At 60.4% G+C, this 22,896-nt stretch overlaps 1 protein-coding gene across 1 annotated transcript in view; it reads right to left on the reverse strand.

Annotated features, from left to right (window-relative positions):
* Window positions 1-22,896, reverse strand: part of CPNE2 (copine 2) — a 39,685-nt gene that overhangs the window by 9,947 nt on the left and 6,842 nt on the right. The window contains exons 2-12 of the mRNA XM_054710772.1: window positions 16,713-16,930; window positions 13,032-13,211; window positions 10,787-10,861; window positions 8,981-9,052; window positions 7,582-7,665; window positions 7,280-7,369; window positions 6,719-6,817; window positions 6,121-6,207; window positions 5,046-5,105; window positions 3,076-3,209; window positions 2,358-2,412 (exon numbers count right to left, since the gene is read on the reverse strand). Of these exons, the coding sequence (XP_054566747.1) occupies window positions 2,358-2,412; window positions 3,076-3,209; window positions 5,046-5,105; window positions 6,121-6,207; window positions 6,719-6,817; window positions 7,280-7,369; window positions 7,582-7,665; window positions 8,981-9,052; window positions 10,787-10,861; window positions 13,032-13,211; window positions 16,713-16,892 (1,116 nt within the window). The 5' untranslated portion in view covers window positions 16,893-16,930. The remainder of the gene's footprint in view (window positions 1-2,357; window positions 2,413-3,075; window positions 3,210-5,045; window positions 5,106-6,120; window positions 6,208-6,718; window positions 6,818-7,279; window positions 7,370-7,581; window positions 7,666-8,980; window positions 9,053-10,786; window positions 10,862-13,031; window positions 13,212-16,712; window positions 16,931-22,896) is intronic.

Below are 22,896 nucleotides of genomic sequence, written 5' to 3' on the forward strand. Positions count from 1 at the left end.
GGTTCCCAGAGGGCCGAGGGGTGCCTGGGTCACGGGAGTGAGCCAGGGCAGAGGCAGCAACAGGCCGGGGGACAGGTGTCCGCGGCCCGCGCACCGCCCCTCCCACACCGGCGGCCCGAAAAACGCCAGTAACAACCAGCTGCGGGGGCGCCACACCAAGCCGATTAGGGCCCCGGGGGACCGGCTGGCCACGGCCTTTGTCCTGGACTCCCCGGGGCCGTTCACCGCCCCTGGCCCTCTCCGGGCCGGCTCAGTGAGTGACTGAGGACACCGCTCCCTGTGGCCTGGCAGAGGCTCAGATGGTAGAGGGAGCCGACCTCAGAGCTCCGACCTCAGAGCTGCCCCCCGTAAGCCTCCGGTTCCCCATCTGTAAAGTGAGGAGAGTCCCGCACGGTGTTCCCGCCCCCAGCCCTCCTCTGCCCCATCTCTCCCTTCATGTAATTCTGGCTCATTGCCAAGGTCCAAGCCCTCATGCCACCTCCTCCGGGGAACGCCTCCTGCATCCCTCAGCCCCTGCCCAGGCCAGGGAGGAACTAGGCCCGGGGCAGGGAGCCAGCCCTCCTGGCTCCTCCCAGCTTCCCACCTCCGAACCAACACCTCTGCCTACTCGGGCCCCTGAGCCTCAAATTCACTGTCAACAACCCCCCCTGCCCCCCCCCCCCAAGCGCATGCCGGAGAGGCGCACAGCGAGGAGGAAGCCAGTGCCCCGCCCCCAGCATTGAGCCCACAGACAGAGTGACCACAGTTCTGAGGGCAGTGCCCGCAGGGAGGGGGGCCCGGTCAGAGGAGGCCTGGCGGTGGGGTAGGGGCTGATCTCTCCCTGAGAAGCTGTGGGGAGTGAGTGAAAGGGAGCAACAGGCTGGGGAAGGCCACGTGCAAAGGCCCTGGGGTGGGAAGGAAGGAAAGAAGGTTCACGTGGCAGGAGCAGGGCCAGTGAGAATGAGGGAGGGGGTGCCAGGAGGGGTCAGGCCTGGCGGGGAAGATGGGACGGAGAACTGGCCTCTCCCTGCCTGGTTCCGGCAGCCCTCCAGGCACCGCCGGGCACTCCAGCCTGGCCAAGCCCCGTCTCCCCAGAGCCGCCCTGTGACATTTTCAAGGAGGCTTCTGCGCAAGAGAACATCTCACTGAGCCAGTTCTCCGGGAGCTGGCTGGTGTCCTAGCAACAGGCTCCCGCTGGGCCTGCCAGCACCAGCCCTCCCTGCCCCCTCCCCCCACGGCCCCGTTTTGGTCCTGCAGGACCCTGCCCCCTGCCACAGGGTGGCCGGCAGGTCCCACAGCCACTCTGAAGTTCCAGGTGAAAACCATCCTCCCTGGGGAGGGCGGGAAGAGCACGCGCACAAGCAGCCCGGGCAGGCGGGCGACGGCGGGGACAGAGGCGGGGCAGGAGCCCCGTGCGCACCCCAGGCTTCTCATCGGAGAGGCCGCAGCTTCTGAGAACCAACCTCAGAGTCCGTCTGCCCGGTTGGATCAAGGCCCCTGTTGTAAATGTGACCTTGGGCAGGTCACCGGAGCCCGTTCCTGCCCCTGCACAATGGACATCGTCCCTTCCCTCCATCCCTCCGTCCTGCCACCCGCACCCCAGCCAGTGCCCTCACAGCCAGCGGGGGCCTTCAAAATGCCACCTGGGTTGTAACCCTCCACGTGGACCCACTGCTCTTCAATATGCGTTTGAGGCCCTGCAGGGCTTGCCCCTACCCCTCCAGCCTCCTCTCTCCATCCGCCCGTCTGCCACAGGCCGTCCGTCACGCCCACCTTCCCTCTGTTCCTCCAGCCGCCCTGCCTCCTCTGCGCCCAGGCTGTGCCAGGCTGTCCTCTCCACCACGCCCGCCCCTCCCCCCGTCACTCTGAGAATCCCCTCTTGGCTCAGACCACGCCTCCTCCAGGCAGCCTTCCTTGATACTCCCAGGCTGGGTTGGGGCCCTCCTCTGGCCCATGCTGTCCCATCTCCGCACTCACGACCCTGCCTGTCTTTAGGGCTGCCAGACAGAATACAGATGCCCCGTGAAATTTGAATTTCAGATAAACAATGGATATTTTAGTATAAGCATTTCCCAGACAACATTTAGGACATGCTTATACTAAAAAAAAACACCTTGTTAATCTGACATTCAATGGGTGTCCTGTGTTTTTATTTGCTAAGTCTGATATCCTCCTCATCTCCCCCCCGCCCCCCCGACTTGGGTACCGGGGGGCAGACAGCATCACTGTCCTGCTCCGTGGGAGGTTCAGGATGAGAAAGGAGCGTGGGTCTGGGGGCAACTCAAAGGCGGGGCAGCGGGGCGGAGGCCAGACTTTCCGAAGCAGATCTTGGGAAGACACACTCATCCCATCTCGGCCAAGAGTCCGGCTTCACTCACCTTCCAGTCTGGGGGTAACTGGGCCCCGAACCCTAGAGCGGGAAACATCTTATCACTGATGAGAGAGAGGAGAAAAAATCACCGTGAGACAACGGGCCAGGGCTGCAGCCACCGCACTGGCCATCCCGAGCCCTCCCAGGCGGCCCGTCTGGCATCACAGACGCAGCTCACCCCTCCGGCTAAGCTCTGTGCAAAGGACCCTCGAGCGCAGACCTGCCTCTGGGGCCTGGTGTGGCTGACCCATCCACACTGGCAGACACAGGGCGTCTGACCGACGGCCCGCACGCCGCTTTAGATCTCTCACGGGGCCTCTGCGGCCGCCGGACCAGGCACGGTGGGGTGAAGGCACTGCTCCCCCAGCCTCCTTCATGCGGGAAAGTGCTCCCCGACGGAGAGCGCTGGCGCTCAGCCTCATCCCTCCACCGCCCTCCCTCACCCCGTCCCCCGCCCTGCCCACTGCCCACTGGCCACTCCCCCTCCCCGCTGGGCGCCCCTGGAGCACCGCTCCCCCATCTGCTCCCGGTGGGCTCCTCACCCTCCAAGGCCCGATTCCAATGGCCCCTTCTCTCCGGGGGTTCCCCGACACCCCGGGCTCCCGTAGCTCCTGCCTCACTTGTAAACTGGTCTGTGGAGACTCCGGTGACGTCCCCCCATCTCCGCCCTCAGGTGGGAACTCCCCGAGGCGGGGCCGAGCGGGCCGCGGAGCCCCTCCCCTCACCTGTCGTAGTCCTGAACGATCTGCCCCACAGCCCAGATGGCCGACAGGTACTCGTTGGTGCCCAGGGGGTTGATGTAGTGCAGAGAGGAGGGGTCGAAGGGATTGCCGTTGGAGGCTGTGAAGTCTATCCCGACCTGCAGGGGGGAGGAGACCCCCAGTGTGAGCAGAGACCCCAGCTCCCCTTCTCGCCCACGGGGAACACAGAGGCTGATGGGGCACGGGGAGCCCGCTCCTCCCCCAAAGGCAGTCTGACACCCGAGTCGCTCCTCGGGCCCCAACGCCAGCTGTGGCTCACAGTGGCCTGAGCATCGAGTCTATTGTCCAGACGGGGTACAAAGCCCACTTGGAGCCCAAATTCCTTCCCCCTCAGCCTCCGAGCTCACCGGCTCCCATCTCCAGGCCTTTAGTCCTGAGGCTCCTGCCCCCTAAAGAGCCAGGCAGGCCTGTTCTCCCAGACACTTACCCACCCCAAGCCAGCTCCTCCTCAGCCCTCAGACCACCAGGGGCCTGGGGCCTGAGGCTGCCAGGTCGGGCAGAGCCCACCTCCCCAGTCAGACCGGAGGCTCACTGTAGGCAAGATGCATGGCCCAGCACAACTGGGTCCAGGCTGGGCACAGGGCACCAGGCAGGTGCCCCGCAGGGACAAGGGCGGACAGTGGCCAGGGACCCAGGCTCTCCCAGCTCTCAGCCTGGAGGGAAGCCCAGCCCAGACCGTGCAGGGGCAGCACAGAGGGCGGCACTGCCCGGCGGGGGAGGGTTAGGACAGGGACCCAGCGGGGAGACGGCCACCTTAGGACCCAGTGCCGTGGGGCGGGTTGGCTCCCTGAGGCCAGGGAGGCATGTCTTAGTCTTCGAGGGACCCTGCAGGGGCACAGCCTAGAGCCTGGCACACAGGTGATCAGTGCCCATCTGCTGAGTGGGCACATGCATGCAGGAGGAGTGGGACTGCCTGGCCTCTTGGGTGAGGGGGCAGCGGTGACCAGAGAATTACAGGTCCACAGGGCCAACCCCCGACCCCATTAACCCTGCAGCTGACCTCCAGGCCTCAGGGACCTAGAGGTGGTGATGGAGGCCGTGAGGCGAGGTGGGGCGATGGGCAGAGCATGGGGCCAGCAGGGTCTCCCCCGGGCCCGAGGCTCCCCTGGGGTGAGGAACCGGGACAGAAGGCCACAGGAGAGGAGCGAGTCCTTCCCAGCAGCATTCACTGAGCCCTGCTCTGTGCCGGGCCCTGGGCACTGCTGAGGCCGGAGCAGAAACCTAGTAAGTCTAGAGGTGAGACAGGCAGGGGTGAGCAGGAAACACTCCAGGGAATCCCAGAGTGGCGAGCGCCCAGAAAAGGGACAAAGAGCCCTGACCAGTGTGGCTCAGTGGCTAGAGCGTCAGCCTGCGGACTAAAGGGTCCCGGGTTCGATTCCGGTCAAGGGCATGTACCTGGGTTGCGGGCACATCCCCAGTAGGGGGGTGTGCAGGAGGCAGCTGATCGATGTTTCTCTCTCATCGATGTTTCTAACTCTCTATCCCTCTCCCTTCCTGTCTATAAAGAATCAATAAAATATACATTTAAAAAATATAAAAGTGACAAAGAGCAACAGGGGAAGATAAGGTCCCTCACAGGGCGACCTCATGCCCCGCCTGCAGGATGGCAGAAGGTTCCAGGAAAGAAGGAACAGCAAATGCAAGGCCTGAGGCAGAGCGGGGTTTGGCACGTGGGGGGAAGAGTGAGCATCCGTGTGGAAAGAGCGGAGCGAGGAGGAGGGAGGGGCAGGTGAGGCAGGAAGGCCTGTGGCCAGCGAGGGGGAAGTGGGCTTTTTCCTTCCCAAGGGGTGTTGCCAGCAACCGCTGTGGGCTGGGCAGCCACGCGCTGACCCGCAGCTCAGCCCGGACTCAGGCCCACCAGTCAGGGCAGTCACACCCCTGGGCCCCGGAAAGTCCCTCCTGCATGATCCTCACTGGGGTGGGGGGAGCCTTACGGTGAACATGAGCTGGCAGCCTCCCAGGATGTAGTCCAGGAAGGAGTAGTCCCGGATTATCTGCAAGGAATCGGGGAGTCAGTGGGTCCCGCCCTGCCCGTGGGCTGGCCACGGGTGACCTTGGAGCTGCTGCTCTGCACCCTGAAACCTTAGCGGGTCAAGGAGACCACGAAAGGCAGACGACAGGACTGGATCTGACTACAACCAAACCCAGATCTCTAGGACAGAGCACTCGGAGCAAGGGCTCCCAGCGGGGACACACACACGCACATGCACACACACACACATGCACATGCACACACGCATGCACACACACACACATGCACATGCACACACACACGCACACACAATGATTGCAGGCGGGATCCCAGGACCCAGCGCATCCGCTACACCTACCAATGGGATGACAGAGAACATCTCCAGCTGTTATGTGGTCCATAAAGTTATGGGTAATGTCATTGGTCCGTAACCCCCTTTAGCTCCTACCAAGCTCCACGCTGAACAGGCAGGGCCAGGCCCTCCCTCTGCACTAATAACGCTGCTGGCTGACTGGTGCTCTTTGCCCCTTTTGGCAAAGGATAATGGCCTCCAGTTTAGCAGACGTATAAGGTTCCTCTCAACATAAAGCATTTAAGTCAAAAAAATAAACAAACAAACAAAAGTGGAGGGGGGAGGGCCTGATGACAAAACTATGACAGGGGTCAACCTCACCGAGGGCGCCCAGCCAGCGCGGCTCAGTGGTCAGACATCGTCGACCTATGACCTAGGAGGTCACGGCTCGAGATGCCAAGCATGCAATGGGCAAGCTGCCCGCATGGGAAGCAGCAGGTCCCTGCAGTTACCCTCCAAGTGGGAGGGGCTCTGGAAGGTCATCTCCTGTCCTCCAAGACCTCCGCCCGGGGATGTGATAGGAGTCTAACCCTTCCCATGCTTTACCTCATCAACATCCCCATTCTACAGATGAGGAAACCGAGGCCCAGAGAGGTTCAGCTCCCCAAGTCAGAGAGCCAGGACCGGATTGGCACGCAGGCTCACCGGCCCTGCCCTGTGCCTCCCCGACTCCCCGCTGGCTCACCTTGCAGGATCGCAGGATAATAATGCCCGAGTTTTTATAGTTCTTCTTTTTCCTCTGCTTCTTGGGGTTGATGCACTCGAACTCCAGCTGGGAGGAGGGAGAGAAGCTCACCTCAGGGTCTGCCTGGGGACTGACCCTCCTCTGGACCCCAGAATCCCCTCCACAGCATCGACCAGGGGTAGCATGCCTCCTCCGGGAAGCCTCCCTGGGTGTCCACACCCAGAAACGGGTCCTGCCCCGGGTTCACACCAAGCTGTGGCTCCCCAGGCAGGAGAGCTGCCTCTCCCCCGACCCCAGGACAGCACAGCCAGGTCACACCCACTCATGAGAACCGGCACCCAGGCCTGGATTCTCAGGGTCAGTGACTGGGCAGCTCCTGAGTGCTCGCTATGTGCTAGGCACTTACCTGTGTCATTTCATTTAATTCCCACTCGACCCCATCCCCATTTGACTGAAACCCAGAGAGATTGGTTGTTTGATTCCAGGTCATACAGCCAAAGAAGTAAAATGTGAGCCCCGGGCTGCCTGATCCCAGAACCTGTTCCCCTCCCTGGCCCCTGTGAGGTCTTGAGGTCACACACACACATGCCCCTCTTACCGGAACGCCATCGCGAGCATTACACATCTGGGACACCGAGGTCTGGAACTCGCCGATGAAGTCGTGGCCCCCATCGTTGTCATAGTCGTAGCACATGACCTGGGGGGGTCCAGTGAGGTCACCCCAGAGCTGCCCCCAAAGGAGCCCTCCAGCGCCTCTCAGTTCCCTGACCAAACCCCTCGGGGAGAACAGGACCCACAAGCCGGCAGCACTGCCCGTCACTCGGGGGCTGGGCAGACCCCGGACCAGCACCGGTCTCCTCCCCGCCCCCCAGATGGGTTCTCTCTCCATCTGAGGAAGAAAGAGCTGCCGGGCCGGCGGGGCTGAGTGGCTGAGCATCGACCTATGAACCAGGTCACGGTTCGATTCCTGGTCAGGGCACACGCCCGGCTTGTGGGCTCGATCCCTAGTAGGATCTCTCATTGATGTTTCTCTCTCCCTCTCCCTTCCTCTCTGAAATCAATAACAATATTTTAAAAAGGAAGAGCTTTGCCGGGGCACCCCGGAGCCTCGGGGAGACAGGAAGGCTGCAGGCAGAGTGGGGAGCAGGGCCCCCCTCACCTGGATGGGCTTCTCCATGTCGCCGTCACACAGGGACACCAATGGCACGGTGAGCGGCTTCCACACGGGGTCCAGCGTGTACTTGATCACCTGCAGGACCGTGCGCGGCAGGGTGGGCCTGGGCCGGGGCAGCAGTGCGCTGGGGTCAGGTCAGCCCAGTGGGGACGGGGAGTGGCAAGAAGGAGAGACCCACAGCCACACTTCTGAGGAGGAAGTGGGCACCGTGGCAGGGAGGACAATCCTTCCGGCCCGTCACGCTCCCTGGGCACAGCCCTCTCGGGGGCGGCGGACTGGAGACCCACCTCCGTCCTGTGGACCAGCATCCACTTGCCATCGTCCCCGGGCTTATAAAACTCGAGAAACGGGTCTGACTTCCCAAAGAGGTCCTGGAGGGAGCAGAGGAGGCAGGTGAGGGAGGCGCAAAGACCAGCTTCAGCCGGGAGGGGGTTTGTGGCCCGGCTGCCTCCCCAGCCCAGTGTCAGGGGGCGGCTGTGGGCAAAGCCAGCCTGCCCCCCTCCCCTCGGCCTCTGCGGGGCTCAGCGAGAGGCCCAGAGCTGCTGCGGCCCCTGGGACCCACTGCCTCCCCAGAGAAACCACCCCACCCCGGGGTCCCACACTTGTGCCCAGAGACCCTGAGGGAGCGGCGGGAGCAGGAGGCCAGCACTGTAGGCCAGGCAGGGTTTCAGAGGGTGACTGTTCCCAGGGCAGGGGGCCCCCAGCAGGATGTGCTTCTCATTTATTTTAGTGGGAATCAAAACATGGCAACTCTCCCAAGCACATTACAGATGGGATAGGATGTCCTTTTAAAACCCAGTTATTTAAGTTAAAAGAGTGTCACTCTAAAGAGTCGATAGCCAAAACCGGTTTGGCTCAGTGGATAGAGCGTCGGCCTGCGGACTGAAGGGTCCCGGGTTCGATTCCGGTCAAGGGCATGTACCTTGGTTGCGGGCACATCCCCAGTAGGAGGTGTGTAGGAGGCAGCTGATAGGTGTTTCTCTCTCATCGGTGTTTCTAACTCTCTATCCCTCTCCCTTCCTCTCTGTAAAAAATCAATAAAATATATTTTTAAAAAAGAGTCCATAATCAAGTGGGGGAGCCAGAAAGTAAATAATAATGTACATCAGGCTGATTAGTATTGAGGAGACAAGTAAAGCAAGGGCGGGGGAATCAGGGAGCATTACAGTTTTGGGGAAGACCTTGCTGAGGAGGTGACATAACAGCAAAGGCATGATGGAGGCGAGGGGCCATCAGGAGAATAGTCAAGGAAAAGAACCCTGCAGGCAGAGGGAACAGCAAGTGCAAAGGTCCTGAGGCAGCAGGGCACCTGGTGCAATTCTGGGACCAGGAGCTGATTTGGCTGAAGCGGAATGACGGTGAGGAGAGTGACACGGGTGAGGTCAGGGGGTCTGGGGCGGCGGACACACCGGTGGGGCCCTAGCATTGACACCGAGTGAGGCAGGGAGTTCCCACGGAGTGGGTCTGGACCAGGAGCCATGTCTTGAATACTCCTAAGTGATGGGAAACTCACTACCTCAATGGTGAAGAGGTCCTACTTGGGGGTGGCCAGTACAGCCCTGTGCGATGGGCTTGTCCCTCGGTGGGGGTGACAGTGGCGGCCAGAAGTTCCAGGTCTAGGCCACACAGCCCTGGGCTGGGGAGACGACTGCTCCCGGAAGGAGAAGCCCTCCTCCGCCCCCTCACCTTCTTGTCCAGCTTCCTGCCCGCCAGGCTCAGTGTGACGACGCGGTTGTCTGAGAGCTCCTGGGCAGCGATCTGTGAGGCCAGAGGAAGGGGGCTCAGCACCTGTGCCTCAGACTCCCCGGCCTCCTGCCGGGCAGGGTGGGCATAGGGTGCCCCAGGATTAATGCTCCAGAGCTAAGAGGGGGAAGGGAGGGGAGGGATAGTGCCAAGTGACCTTGGACTAGTCTCTCGTCTTCCCCACACCTCCGTTTCCATCTTCTGAAAATGGGGTAACCCATGTGGATATGAGGAATCAAAGAGGGACCCATGTGGCTCCAGAGAGGGATGGCGAGGGCAGAAAAAGCCGGCACCAGACATGAGGGGTGGTCTTGAGTCCTGGGGAGAGGTTCTGGGCCCCCTCACCCCCCACTGCGGGCCTGGAGAGCACAGCCACCCCAAACACCACCGTCTCAGGAATTCCAGCAACTTCACTATGCAGCTAGGGAAACTGAGGCCCAGGGCAGGGATGGAAGCCCCCTGAGCTCCCTCTGCTCTCTCAGCTCACTGCCATCCATTCTCCGCGCCTTCCCCATCCGCCCTGGTGGCTCTCTGGCCCCAGCCAAACAGGGGTGGACCGGCCGGCTCACCCTGGGACTGCCAGGTGCCCTCCCTGGGCCGTTCTCTCTCCCTGCCCCCCCCCCCCCAGTGGCAGGGCAGGCCCTCGGGGCCACGGCAGCACAGTGGGCTGGGTCCTCTCGGGGCTAGGGCTCCCCCCCCTCTCTAGGATGGCCTCCCCGAACATGCTTGGGGAACCACAGACAGAGGCCAGGCCAGGCGCCCGCCTCCCCTCCTCCTCCTCAGGCACGCTCAGCGCCCTGCAGGGTGGGTCCCATTGCTGCACCCACTGCACGGAGGGCACTGAGGCCTCGTGGGGGCAGGTGGAAATGCTCAGGGGGATGGCACAGCAGGCCGGGGGGGGAGGGGGGTCCACCTGGGCTGGCTTCCAGGCGGAGGGGAGCTGGCTTGTGAAGGTCAGGTGTGGGAGGTTTTGAACCCCACGAGGTGGAGGGAGGTGGGGAGAGGCCTTGCCAGGTGGCAGGACAGTGGATAAGGGCCTGGGGGCGTGTGCAAGGTGTGCCAGAATTCAGCTGCCTCCACCCCAAGGCACGCACAGGAAGAGCCGAGGCAGGAAAGCGAGGTGGGGACGGCGGGTCCCTCACAACCTGGACTGCGGGGCTCCGCGCCCCTAGGAGCCAGGGACCCGGTGAACTCACCTAGGACCGGCCCTCCGCCCCCCTCCCCGTGTGGCCAGTTCTCGGGGTCACCTGGGGTCTGAAGGGGACATCCCAGGAGAGAAGCTCACTAGCTGAACCGCCCGAGGGCGCTTCCTCTCTGGGCTTCAGCCCCCTCGTCTGCAAAAGGGGTTCTCCGCCTTCCTGGAACCTGGGGGGACCGAGAGCTCATCCGCAGGGGACTGAGCACTGCAGGATCACTGCCTGCGGCAGCCACAGCCCCTTTCTGCCCGGCCAGGCGCCCCTGAAAGACCCCCGGCGGAGGACAGGCAGGGGAGGGCTGGGGGGCTCTGGAGGCCTCCGGAGTAGGAGGCTGGGGGGCCTCTGACAGCCCCCTGACCCCCAGCCTGGCGGCCGTCTAGGCATCCTGTGTGGAGCTAGGAGCCCGTTGCTAAGAGACCTGTTGCTAAGTTGTAAGTTGGGCCTTTTTACTCCAAACCAAGCTGGTAATTATCTGCCAGGAAGCGGCCCATTGATGGGGGAGGGCAGCCCGCAGAAGCGGAGGGGGTGCGGGGGGGGGGGGGGGGGCCGGTACCGTAATCAAGCCCTTCCCGGCAGGCCTGTCATTCATCAGCAGGAGAGGCCGAGTGATCTTTTTGCTGGAGACGATCTGAGGGGAGAGGGGAGAGGGGAGGGGGGAGAGGAGAAGGAAAGATGCTCATCAGCCCACAGCTCGCTGCTCCGTGCCAGGCGCTGGCTCCGCCTCCCGCTGCGCCAGGCTCGAGGGAGGCAGAAGGTAGCCCGCTACTGCTAGCCCCACGGGGCTGCCGGGGAGACTGAGGCCCAGAGAGGTTAAGACACTCTCCTGAGGTCCCACAGCTGGGGTGGGAGCCCAGCAGCCCGACTCCCACTGACCGGGCAGCCCCCGAAAAGGCTCTTGTAGGCTCACGTCTGGAGACAGCTGTGGGGAGTTCAGCCCCCTAACTGCCTCCCCAGAAGCCACCCACCGACCTCACCCTCCTTCGACGGAGAGGCTCCAACTCTCTCCGTATTTGCACTGGTTTGCACAGGAAACACAGTCACACCGCGTCAGGGTCCACACAACGCAGAAGGGAAAGGGGCCAGTGCAAAGCCGCCTCCCACACCGCGGCCCGCTCCACCCCCGCACCCGCACCCCCCGGGGCACCCGCACCCCCCGGGGCACCCTCACCCCCCGGGCCACCCGCACCCCCCGGGGCACCCTCACCCCCCGGGGCACCCTCACCCCCCCGGGGCACCCTCACCCCCCGGCCACCCTGCCTGTTGCTTAGGGGAACTGCCAGCATTTCTCTGTGCCCCACGAGCATGTCCCACCCCCAGGCCGGTCCCTCTCTCCAGCCCCTCCCTGCGCTTCTCCACCTTCTCTGTGCCCTGGGGGCCCAGACCACCCGGCTCCCCTGTCCTGGCTTGTGGGGGTTCAGCCCGTGGGGGTGCCAGCAGGAGCCCGGAGAGCAGGAGGGAGGAGGCTGGCTGTGGTCTGGAGGAAGCCGTTTTCCTTGCCCTGGCTCCTCTGCAGCCGAGGCCACAGCTCTCACCAGCCCTGCCCACGTCCTGCCCTGCCCCTCCCCCCGGCTGGGGTGGCCCTGCTGGGCTGGGGGGTCCTGCTGGGCTGGGGCGGTCCTGCTGGGCTGGGGGGTCCTGCTGGGCTGGGGTAGTCCTGCTGGGCTGGGGCGGTCCTGCTGGGCTGGGGTAGTCCTGCTGGGCTGGGGGGCCCTGCTGGGCTGGGGGGTCCTGCTGGGCTGGGGGGTCCTGCTGGGCTGGGGGGTCCTGCTGGGCTGGGGCGGTCCTGCTGGGCTGGGGGTCCTGCTGGGCTGGGGGGTCCTGCTGGGCTGGGCGGTCCTGCTGGGCTGGGGGGTCCTGCTGGGCTGGGGGGTCCTGCTGGGCTGGGGGGTCCTGCTGGGCTGGGGGGTCCTGCTGGGCTGGGGGGTCCTGCTGGGCTGGGGTCGGGTCCTGCGTAGGATTCCCGCCCTTGTCAGTTCCCTGGCGCTGACCACTCCGCCTTAAGCTCTGGCCTCAGTTCCCTTTGGAGGGTGTGGACACACAGGCCGGCGGGAGCCCTGATGGAGGCACCCGCTTCGTACGGAACTGTGGGACCCTTGCTTTTTTCATTGAGCGTCATCTCTTGCAGGCCCAGGGCATTTCAGCTCCACTAGGACCTCTCAAAGGAATTTCAATTTTATTCCCTCTCCATCCCTATAGGCTGGGCAGTCAACATTATCCCCACGTGAAATATGGGGACATCGAGGCCCAGGGGGCTGGGGCTTGTCTAAGCGTCCAGTCATAAAGGATGACTGTGTCAGAGGCTCCGAGCCCTGCAAGCTCCCACCCTCCGTACCTTCACCGAGGACTGAGCTAGAGGGGGAGGTGTGGCCCAGAGAGGGAAAGGAAGTTGCTCAAGGTCACACAGTAAGCCCCTCACAAAGCAGGACTTCCCTGGGTGTCTTGGTTTCGGATCCTCCTACCCCAAAGTCAAGACCACACTTGAGGCTTCGAACCATCGGTAGCTCTGGCCACGTGGGGCCCCCTTTCCTGCGTGGCAACATCTGGCGGGCACTGGGCTCAGTGTCGTCCAATGCGAGCCCATCACCCCCCCAAACCCACCAGGCCGCTGCCCCCCTTTCTGCCCGCTGGCCCCTCAAGCAATGTGTATTTGTGATGCCACCTCCGGAGCCAGACAGGAAAACAGGGCCAGGGAGAGCCGGCGGCCGGAGAGACCCTGCCCAAGGGGCTGCCCTGTCCTTGGGAGCAGGGTGACATCTGGGAGTGCAGGTACTGCCCATCCCCCCGGAGGGCCGGCTCACCGCGCCCAGGTTGCAGGAGAACTGGCCCAGGAAATCATGCTCGTCGAGCTGTGTGCTGGGCTTGTCCTGGTCGAACAGGGCGAACTTGAGCTTCTGCACTTCCTCAAAGTGGTAGTCGAGGACGAACTTCTTGGAGAATGCGGGGTTGAGGTTGTTGATGGCAGTTTCTGTCCTGTCGTACTGGCAGAGAGGCAGGGAAACGGGGGTCAGAGTTCAACCTTTCTGGGGCTGCTGGGAATCACTCTGCCAACTCGCGGAACACCGACTCTACCAGGCACTTGGCCAGTTACCTGGACGGCTGCAGCGAGCACTGCTCTCAGCTCACAGAGGAGCACACTGGAGCACAGAGAGGTTAAGTGACTTACCCAAGGTGGAACAGCTAGAGGGGCAGGCCAAAATCTGAACCCAGGTCTGACTCCAGCACCCACACTCTTAATTCTCTGGCCCTGCCTCCATACCCAGGTGCCAGGATAAGAGCTTGGGCCCTGTGACAGAAGGCAAGTCCCTTTCCTCATCTGTGCCTCAGTTTCCACTTCTGTAAAGTGAAGGATTTGACTCTCAGTGGTTTTAATTCTTTTTATTTTGGGAGGATCCTTTTTCAAGCCACATTTTACATGGAAGCTTAGAGAGGCAACAGGAAGGAGGGATCCTTAGGGGGAGGGGATCTGGGGCTCCCCACCCCCCGAGGGCAGATGTTTGTGCCTTGTACAGAATCCTGGAATGTCAATACTGCAATTGTGCAGCCCCAGAGTCCCACCCACTGTGGACACCAGGCCTGGGTGAGGACAGGGCCTGTACTGTGGGTCAGTGGTGGGGCTGGGACAGGAGCCCTGCCCTCTGGCCACTCCACACGAAGGCCCCAAACCGCAGAGTCCGGGTGACAGTCTATTTTGGGGCTTGGGCTGGGTTTGATTTTCCTCCCACCCAGTCCATTTCCAAGGGCTGGAGCAGCAGGCAGAGGTCTTGATCTTGGGCTATTTTTAGCCAGGGTGGCTGGCCTGGGTGGGAGAGAGATAGTCAAGGAAGTTGGGGGGCACTGTTCCTTGAAGGGCAGGCACGGGTTCTAGGGACCTGGCAGAGGGGACAGGATGCTCCAGACGGGCTGGCCTCACGCCTGGAGCGACCCACCCTGCTCCAGGAGTCCTCAACTGACCCCACGTCCCACCTCCCAATTCCGGCTTCATCTCCAAAGCACTGGGCGACACAGACAAGTCCCTACCGGCTCTGGGCCCCAGTTGCCCCTCTGTAAAATGGGTCAACAATCTCAGCACCAATTCCTTGGCTTTGTAAGGACCCAACATCTGTGGAAATCTTTGTAAACCACAGCGTGTCCGGTGGGATGTCCTCTGTGGCCTGGTTAACTATGATGACAAACAGACACACACTTTGGAAAATCTATGCTCATATAAAACTACCTGGAAGGCTGGGTACCCGACTTTTGTTGTTAATCCTCACTAGAGGGATTTTCCAGATTTTTAGAGTCAGTGGAAGGGAGGGGGAGAGACAGAGAGAGAAAATCGATGTGAGAAACACCTCGATTGGTTGCCTCCCGCATGGCCCAGGGATCGAGCCTGCAACTGAGGTACGTGCCCTCGACCGGAAATCGAACCCGTAACCCTTCCGTCCTCAGGCTGACACTCGATCCACTGAGCCAAACCGGCTAGGGCTGGGCACCCAACTTTGAACAGAGGCTCTCCCTCACAGGCAGGCTCCCCACTATTCTGACTTTCTTCCTCCGGTCCACCTGGCTTTTCTGAATCTACAGTGAACACAGACCCTGTAGGGAAGAGGAACAAACCAATTTTTAAGATTGGGAAGTCGTAACAGTTTGGATTTCTGTGTCCTTCCTCACCTGCATCGCTCCCCAGTTCTCAGGCCCAAGCTTTCCAGTTCCAAAGTGCCTGGCTGTGGCCCCATCGACATCCCCAGCTCTGGGCTCGTCGAGGTAGGCAGGGGGGAAATCCACATTTCACAGATGAGACAGTCTCAGAGAGGGACAGCCACTTGCTCAAAGCCACACAGCAAGGAGTGACAGAACTGAGCCCTGGTCCAGCATTGAGACCAAAGCCTGGGTCCCCCATCCCTGGTGGCCCCTCACCGTGTGTTCGTTTAGGAATAAGCGGGGTAAGTTATTTAAAAGTGGAAGCAAGCGCTTTATAAAACTCTAAGGTTTTAACTACATATATAATAATTGAAATATTATGATATAAAATATAAAATCATCTATATATATATATAAAAGCCTAAGCGACCGGTCAGCCAGTTGACCGGTCAACTGGCAGGCCACTATGATGCGCACCGACCACCAGGGGGCAGAGGCTCAATGCGGGAGCTGCCCCCTGGTGGTCAGTGCGCTCCCACAGGGGAGTGCTGTTCACTTGGCCAAGGGCACGGGACAGCTGGCTAAGAGCGAGCGGCTGGCGGCAGGCCGACGAGGTGGGATGAGCTGGAGCGGGGCCCCAGCTGCCTGCCGCTTCTCGCACTTCTACATCCCTCGGGGGATGTCGGACTGCAGGTTTTGACCCATCCGACACCCCCTGAGGGGTCCTGGATTGCGAGAGGGCACAGGCCAGGCCGAGGGACCCCACCCACCGGTGCACAGCCTCTAGTATATTTATAAACCTATGAATTATAATTATAGTAATTTAAATACAAATATACTTGAAGTAATATTTAAGTAAATTTTAATTTTTAAAAATATATTCAGATTCATTTGCCTGTCAGCATAACTATTATTGCTCGTCTCACATTCAGTTCTTATTAGTATATATCTAGTGACATAAGATCTCGCTCATCTAGGGGAAATGATGAACAACATAGACTGAGGAACAAGAACAGAACCAGAAGCAAGGAGGCATCGATCGGACTATCGGGCCTCAGAGGGAGGATAGGGGAGGGTAGGGGGAGGGTGGGGGGAGGGGAAGAGTTCAATCAAAGGACCTGTATGCATGCATATAAGCCTATCCAACGGTTAAGTTCAACAGGGGATTGGGGCATGCGTGGGGAGAGGGGTGGGATGGGAATGGGGGGATGAGGACAAATATGTGACACCTTAATCAATAAAGAAATTAAAAAAAAAAAAAAAAGAAAAAAAAATATATTCAGAGAGGAAAGGAGAAGGAGAGATAGAAACATCAATGATGAGAATCATTGATTGGCTGCCTCCTGCAAACCCCCTCCTGGGGATGGAGCCTGAAACCCGGGCGTGTGCCCTGACCGGGGATCAATCCCTGACCTCCTGGTTCACAGGCTGATGCTCAACCATTGAGCCACTCACTCCAGGTGGGTTAAAATTTAATTTTAAGAGTAACAATTTTCTGCCCTAACCGGTTTGGCTCAGTGGATAGCGCCTCAGCCTGCAGACTGAAGGGTCCCAGGTTTGATTCTGGTCAAGGGCATGTACCTTGCTTGCGGGCACATCCCCAGTAGGAGGCGTGCAGGAGGCAGCTGATGGATGTTTCTCTCTCATCGATGTTTCTAACTCTCTATCCCTCTCCCTTCCTCTCGGTAAAAAATCAATAAAATGTATTTTAAAAAAGAGTAACAATTTTCTAAGAAGTCCCCAGCCCACACTCCAATGACCTCCAAGGGCCTGACCCGGAGGCCCCAGGATCCAGTAGAAGCCCTTCCCCAGACACCTCGCCACCCCCACCCTTCACAGACGCGCAGGGAGGGGCTCACCTCCACCCACCGGCCATTGTTCTCTGTGAAGAGGACGCAGAAGGGGTCGGACTTGGAGGTGACGTCCCGGTCCAGCAGGTTCTGGCCACTCACAGACAGCTCCACCCTGCACACACAGTACTGGGAGCCCATGGGGGCGGCCCCTGCTGCTGGGGCGCCCTGACCCTGTATGTGGGCCATGGGAGGTGGCGGCGGTGGCGGCAACAGTTCCTGGCAGTCTGCGGGGAGAGGAGTGGGGGTCAGAGAGAACCGACATCTACCACACCACCGGGTAGAGAGACAGAGGATGTGGGTAGAGATACGAGGAAAGGTGTGTGTGTGCGGGGCGTATATGTGGGCAAAAGATGGGAGAAAGGAGAACGCAGGGAATGAGGGACTCTGGGATGCGGTTAGTGTGTCTTTGGAGTCATTCTCTGCTCTGGTCAGTGTCTGCCTGTGAGACACACACAGGTCCAAGTTGCCCAGCCGGGTCAGCAACAAATCACATGGGCATCCCAGACGCTCATGTTCCCGGAGCACCTGGGCGTCTCCCGAGCAGTTAGCTGCTGGCATCTTGTGGCGAAAGTGGAGCTTGTCATTACTCAGGGTTCCCTCATTGCTTTGGCCACTAGGAAGCTCACTTCTGGCAACTTAGCCAAAACTTGACCTTGTTCCTTGTCTATCTTGTTCATCCTGTATCCCCGGCCTAAGCATGCGACTGGTGCATCGGACGCTCACAGGATATATTCGAATAAAAAGAAACAAAAAGCATGAGTGTGCCCCGGGCGGCGTGTGCCCCGGATGGTGTGGCTCACTTGGTTAGGCATCATCCTGTGCACCAAAAGGTCACAGTTCCATTCCGGTCAGGGCACATGCCCGGGTTGTGGGCTCGGTCCCCTACAGGGGGGTGTGCAGGAGGCAGCCGATCATTGATGTTTCTCTCTCTCTCCCGCCCGCCTCCTTCCTCCCTTCCTCTCTCTCTGAAGATCAATATAATTTTTTAAATTTTATTTTTATTGATTTCAGAGAGGAAGGGAGAGAGAGAGAGAAACATCAATGATGAGAGAGAACCATTGATCGGCTGCCTCCTGCATGCCTCCAACTGGGGATCAAGCCTGCAACCCGGGCATGTGCCCTTGACCAGAAATGAACCCAGGACCCTTCACTCCACAGGCCGACGCTCTATCCACTGAGCAAAACCAGCTAGGGCAAATAGATTTTTTTAAAAAAAGGCATGAGTGTATAAATCATGAACAAATAAACCCTCCACCTCACGCCGATCTTCCATGAGCTGGTCCTTATCCTTTCATTGTACACAGATTCCCAAGATGCCATGCATGGCCGTATGTACCCCTCCCACTGTCAAGGCTAATTACTGGCATTGCGCACTTTAAGCAGCTCCGTTTCTCTCCAAGTGCAAGGTGTTCATTTGGAGCAAGTGTGGAGAAGCCCGCCTCAAGGGTGGCGGGGAGCTCTGGGTCCCAGGGCACAGGGCCCACGGGCAAGCCCGCCGGCTCTCTGCGCCTGGCTCCTCATCGGCCCAGGAGACAGCAGGACAGTCTTGGAGCCTCCGGTGACCAGATCTCATTTCCTCTGTCCGTGTTTAGTTAACACAGGCCCATCTCCACGTGGACGCGTCCAGCCCCAAACTCTTACCGACAAAGACCAGCTTCCAACTCCGTGACCGCTATCTTGCCCCCTCACTGCTGAGGAGGACACTGGCCCCGCACTGCCCCCGAGAGGCGGGCGAGAGGAGGGTGTTCCCTGTGGGCCGGCGAAGCCGACTTTCGGTGAGCTCTGAGCCCTGACTTCGGCCTGCGGCCTCTAACCCTTCTTCAGTCCTGTGCGGCAGTGCTAATATGGCCCCATCTTCCAGAGGAGGACACTGAGGCTCATTCATTCCCGCTGGAGTGATTACTGAGCATCTGCTCGGACCAAGCGCTGTGCCAGGGCTGGGGCCCTGCCGTGGGGAGACTGTCAGGCGCAGGCCTCAGGCCCCGTCTGGCTGAGCGAGGGGGCACGGCAGCCAGCTTCCCGGGCTGGGGCCCTCAGGGAGCTGGGCTGTGTTCTGAGCCTCACGGAGGAAGCCGCGGAAGGGTGTAAGAGACAGGCGACATGATCCGATTTCTGTTTCTAAAAGCTCCCTCTGGCCCCGAGGGGAGAAAGGGCTGTCAGGCTAAACAGAGGCCGCAGGGAGGCTGGCGAGGAGGTGGCTGGCATCCAGGCAGTGCGGGGCCCTCCCCCTCCCTCCGACCCTGGCCACAGGCCACTCTCCGAGTGCCAGCCTCTCTGGGCCCGTCTGCAGGTGAGAGTGGGGCAGGCGCCAGGCCCCTGGCCCCTCCAGGCAGCGCCTCCAGGCCTGCGGCAGGAGAGGGTCCGGACAGTGAAAAGCCGGTGCTCAGCCCTCCCCTCACCGTCTGTCCCTAGAACCCCATTATCGTCACAGCAGCCGAGCGGCAGGATTTATTCTCGTCGTGTAAAAATCAGTTTCCGTGGAGGGGCTGGAAGCCGCACTCCCTTTCACTGCGAGCAGCTGGGTGCCGTGCCCAGTCGGGGAGGGTGAGCATGACCCGGAGGGTGGGGGAGAGCCATGTCCAAAAGGGACATCTTGCCTTGTGGCTGAGAGAATGCCTGCTTATGCCAGAGGCGGGTGGGGCATGACAGTCACCCATTTTACAGATGAGGAAACTGAGGCCGAGAGAGAGAGCGCAAGTCACCTGCCGGAGGTGGCAGGGCCAGGAAACAGCAGAGGCAGAATGTGGGCAGGGTCTCCAGACTCCCAGGCCAATGCTGGGCTTTCTGCTGGGGTGGGGGCACTAGGACCCAGCTGGGACAGATGGGGAGTCAGCCAGGCAAAAGGCTAAGAGGGCCGCAGAGTGCGCAAGGTCAGCAGTTTCTCTAGGGTCACCCTGTCTGTACCCCTGCACCTCCCATCATCACCCGTGGGGTGCATTCCAGCTCCCCACCTGCTCCCCACCTCACAGGCCCCCTTCCTGGCATGCTAGATGCCACCGGGGCCACCGTCCCCCCGCTGCCAAGTCGGACAGCCCTGTTTCCATCCTGAGGGGTCCCAGGGACACACACTCAGGTCCGTGCACTTCCTTGCACACGTACACACGTGTGTATGGTCACATGTGCACATACACACATGTCCTCAAAGAGCACACACAAAGGCTCTGGTATGAACACTCTGGGGCCACTTCTCCCCGTCCCCGCTCCCCCTGGTCCAAGTCACCATCCTCACCGGCTGGGCCTGGCTGAGGGCAGGTCACAGGAAGGGTCCGGAGCCCCTGCCACGCCCTCGATCAGCTCCCAGAGTGAGCGAGTGAGCGAGTGAGCTGAGCCAGTGAGCGATGGGTGGGCGGGGAAGGGGCACTCCTCCCCCAGCTCGGGGCAGGTCCCCCAGCCCCAACTCACCCTCCTGCTGGAAGCCTCTGGATCCCCGAAACGGGGAGCACATCATGTCCAGAGTTGGGGCGGGCCTGGTCAGAGTGGGCCCCTCTGTGCCAGCCCAGCGGTGGGCAGGCGGGCGGGCGGGCCCCTGAGGCCTGACGCAATGGAAAAAGAAACCACAGCTCAGGCGGCCGGGCCCCCTCCCCTCCTACTCCAGCAAGAAGGGCGGGCGGCAAGGTGTCATTAAGGGAGGGCTGGGCCTGCCACGCGATGGAGGCGCTCCTGGGTGCAGCACCCGCCCCACAGGTAATTTGAGGTTTCAGGCTGGAGTGGGGGTACGGGGAGCCAGGGCCTGCTCACAGATGGTGCTGACTCCTGGCCCAGATGGGCACAGGCCTTCCGGGGTGAGGACCCCCAGGGAAGGGGCTGGAAGGCAGGGAAACAAATTAGTAGTCTCTTTTACAGATGGGTTAACTGAGGCAGAGAGAAGGCAGGGCTTATGGATTCCCATTCACTCAACGAACATTCCTGAGCTCCCGGCAAGGAGCAGCAATACAAGACACAGGTGTGGCCCCCACAGGGTCCGCGGACCCCAGCTTAGAGGACACCTTGTCACTTAGGCAGAAGGACAGCACTGAACCACAGGTCCAGAATATTCTGGTTTTAGCCAGCAACCTCAGAACCCATCTCCTTGACCTCTCTCTTTCCTTCACCCCCTTATCCCGCTGCTGCTGCCGATTCCACCTCCAAGCCGCATCCAGCATCGTCCTCATCGCCCACGCCCCTGCCTTGGCCCGGCCAGGCCCGGTCATCTCCTGCTCAGCCATGCACTGGCCCATGACAGTCCCGACTCTCTGCCACACCAGAGCCAGAGGGAATCTTTCAATATTCAAGTCAGATGCTACCACAGATCTGCCTGAAAACCTCCCAGTGGCTCCCTCCTCCCCTCCCCTCCCCTGCACCAGACCCCACCTCATGCCACCTTCCCTCGCTCCCTCTGTTCCAGCGACACCGGCCTCCCCGCTCTGCAGACAGCACTTGTCGGCACGTGCAGAGGTGAGGAACGCGGACTCTGGCCGCAGGCGGCCCAGGCTCTGCTTACCTGCTGCACGGCCTCAATTCCCCGCCGTCAAGCAGGGACAACAGAGCTTTCCTGGGGCATTCCGAGGCTGAAGGGAGCACAGCCCGCAGGACACCACGTAACGGTAACTTGTGTTATTATCCGTGAGTCTTGATGTATGGGGGGGGGGGGGGCAGGTCAAAACCTCAGGAGATGTGTGAAGTTCATGGTTTATGTAATGAGGGCAAAGAGTTTAAACTGGTTGAGAAATGTGGCTCTGGGCTCCCCTTCTCAGCTGGCAGGGATGCCAAGGTGATGCACGAGGGGCAGGGGGCAAGGGGCAGGGAGGGAATAAGAGGCTCAGACCCACACCCACAAGCCCTCCAGGGTGCTACACTCCTGGGCTGTGGACTCCGGGACCCCCAGGGTTGCGGGGTCCTCGCCCACAAGTCCTGCTCAGTGGGACCTAATCATCAACAGCAGAGGCCCCGGGGTGGCCCTAGGCTCTCCCTGCTCTCCCTGCTCCAAAGGTGGCTCCCGGATGGGCAGCCTCGGGCCCCGACCAGCCAGGCTCAGTCGGAGCCCCTAGTCGGGCACGTATCTCCCTGTGCCGTGGGCTTAACGCACACCACGCCCAGACCTCGGCGTTCACAGCCCCCGGCCTAGTGGTAATGCTCTGTCAACCAGAACCCCCGATTAACGAGACACTGGCCCCCCTGGTCCTGGTGGCTGCGTTTACTGAAACTGCATGTCTTGAATGAATCTAGATCTAAGTTACCTCCTTCACCCCAGTTCCCAGACGAGAAGATCCAGGAAGACAAATGGCAGCAGGGTTTTCCAGAGGAAACAGGACCAATAGGACATCTAAGTAAGTATATATGTATATTTTAAACATCTTTTTATTGATTTCAGAGAGGAAGAGACGGGGGCAGAGAGATAGAAACATCAATGATGAGAGAGAATCATGGATCGGCTGCCTCCTGCATGCCTCCTACTGGGGATCAAACCCGTAACCCAGGCATGTGCCCTTGACCGGAATTGAACCTGGGACCCTTCCGTCCGCAGGCTGATGCTCTATCTACTGAGCCAAACTCGCTAGGGCTCTAAATACATTTTAAGGAATTGGCTCACGTGACCGTGGGGCCTGGCAAGCTGAAATCTATAGGCCAGACAGGAGGCTGGAAATTCAGGTGGCTGTTGAGAGACTAGTCTTGACTGTGAAATCTGCAGGGCAGGCCAGGCAGCCGGAAACTGGGCAAGGTTTCTGTGCTGCAGGGTTGACACTGAATTCCTTTTTCTTGGCGAAACCTCAGGCTTTGCTTTGAAGGCCTTCAAATGGTCGGATGAGGCCCACCACACCATGGAGGCCGGTGTCGGTTTCTCGGGCTGGGTGGTGCTGACACAGGTGTTTTGGGTTTACGAACGGTCATGGAGTTGTACCTGTGGGAACTCTGCTCGATTTTGTATGTTGCACTTTAACATTAATAAAATGTTAAAAATAACTCAGGGACTCCTCTATAGAGTCCCTCCTGAGCCCCAGCCATTTACGACATCCCCATACTGTGAACACTAGCTTAGGAAAAGTCACCCTCGCGTGAGCTTAAAGATGAGGCTGAATCTTATTTTCATCTCTCTTGTTCCCGGCACAGAGGCAGAGCGTGGGAGCTAGACAAACGTTTGTTAAAAGTGAGGAAGAGTGCCTGGCCGGTGTGGCTCAGTGGTTGAGCGTCAACCTATGAACCAGGAGGTCAC

The sequence above is a fragment of the Eptesicus fuscus genome, chromosome 21 (genome assembly GCF_027574615.1).
Source record: "Eptesicus fuscus isolate TK198812 chromosome 21, DD_ASM_mEF_20220401, whole genome shotgun sequence".
NCBI lineage: Eukaryota > Metazoa > Chordata > Mammalia > Chiroptera > Vespertilionidae > Eptesicus > Eptesicus fuscus.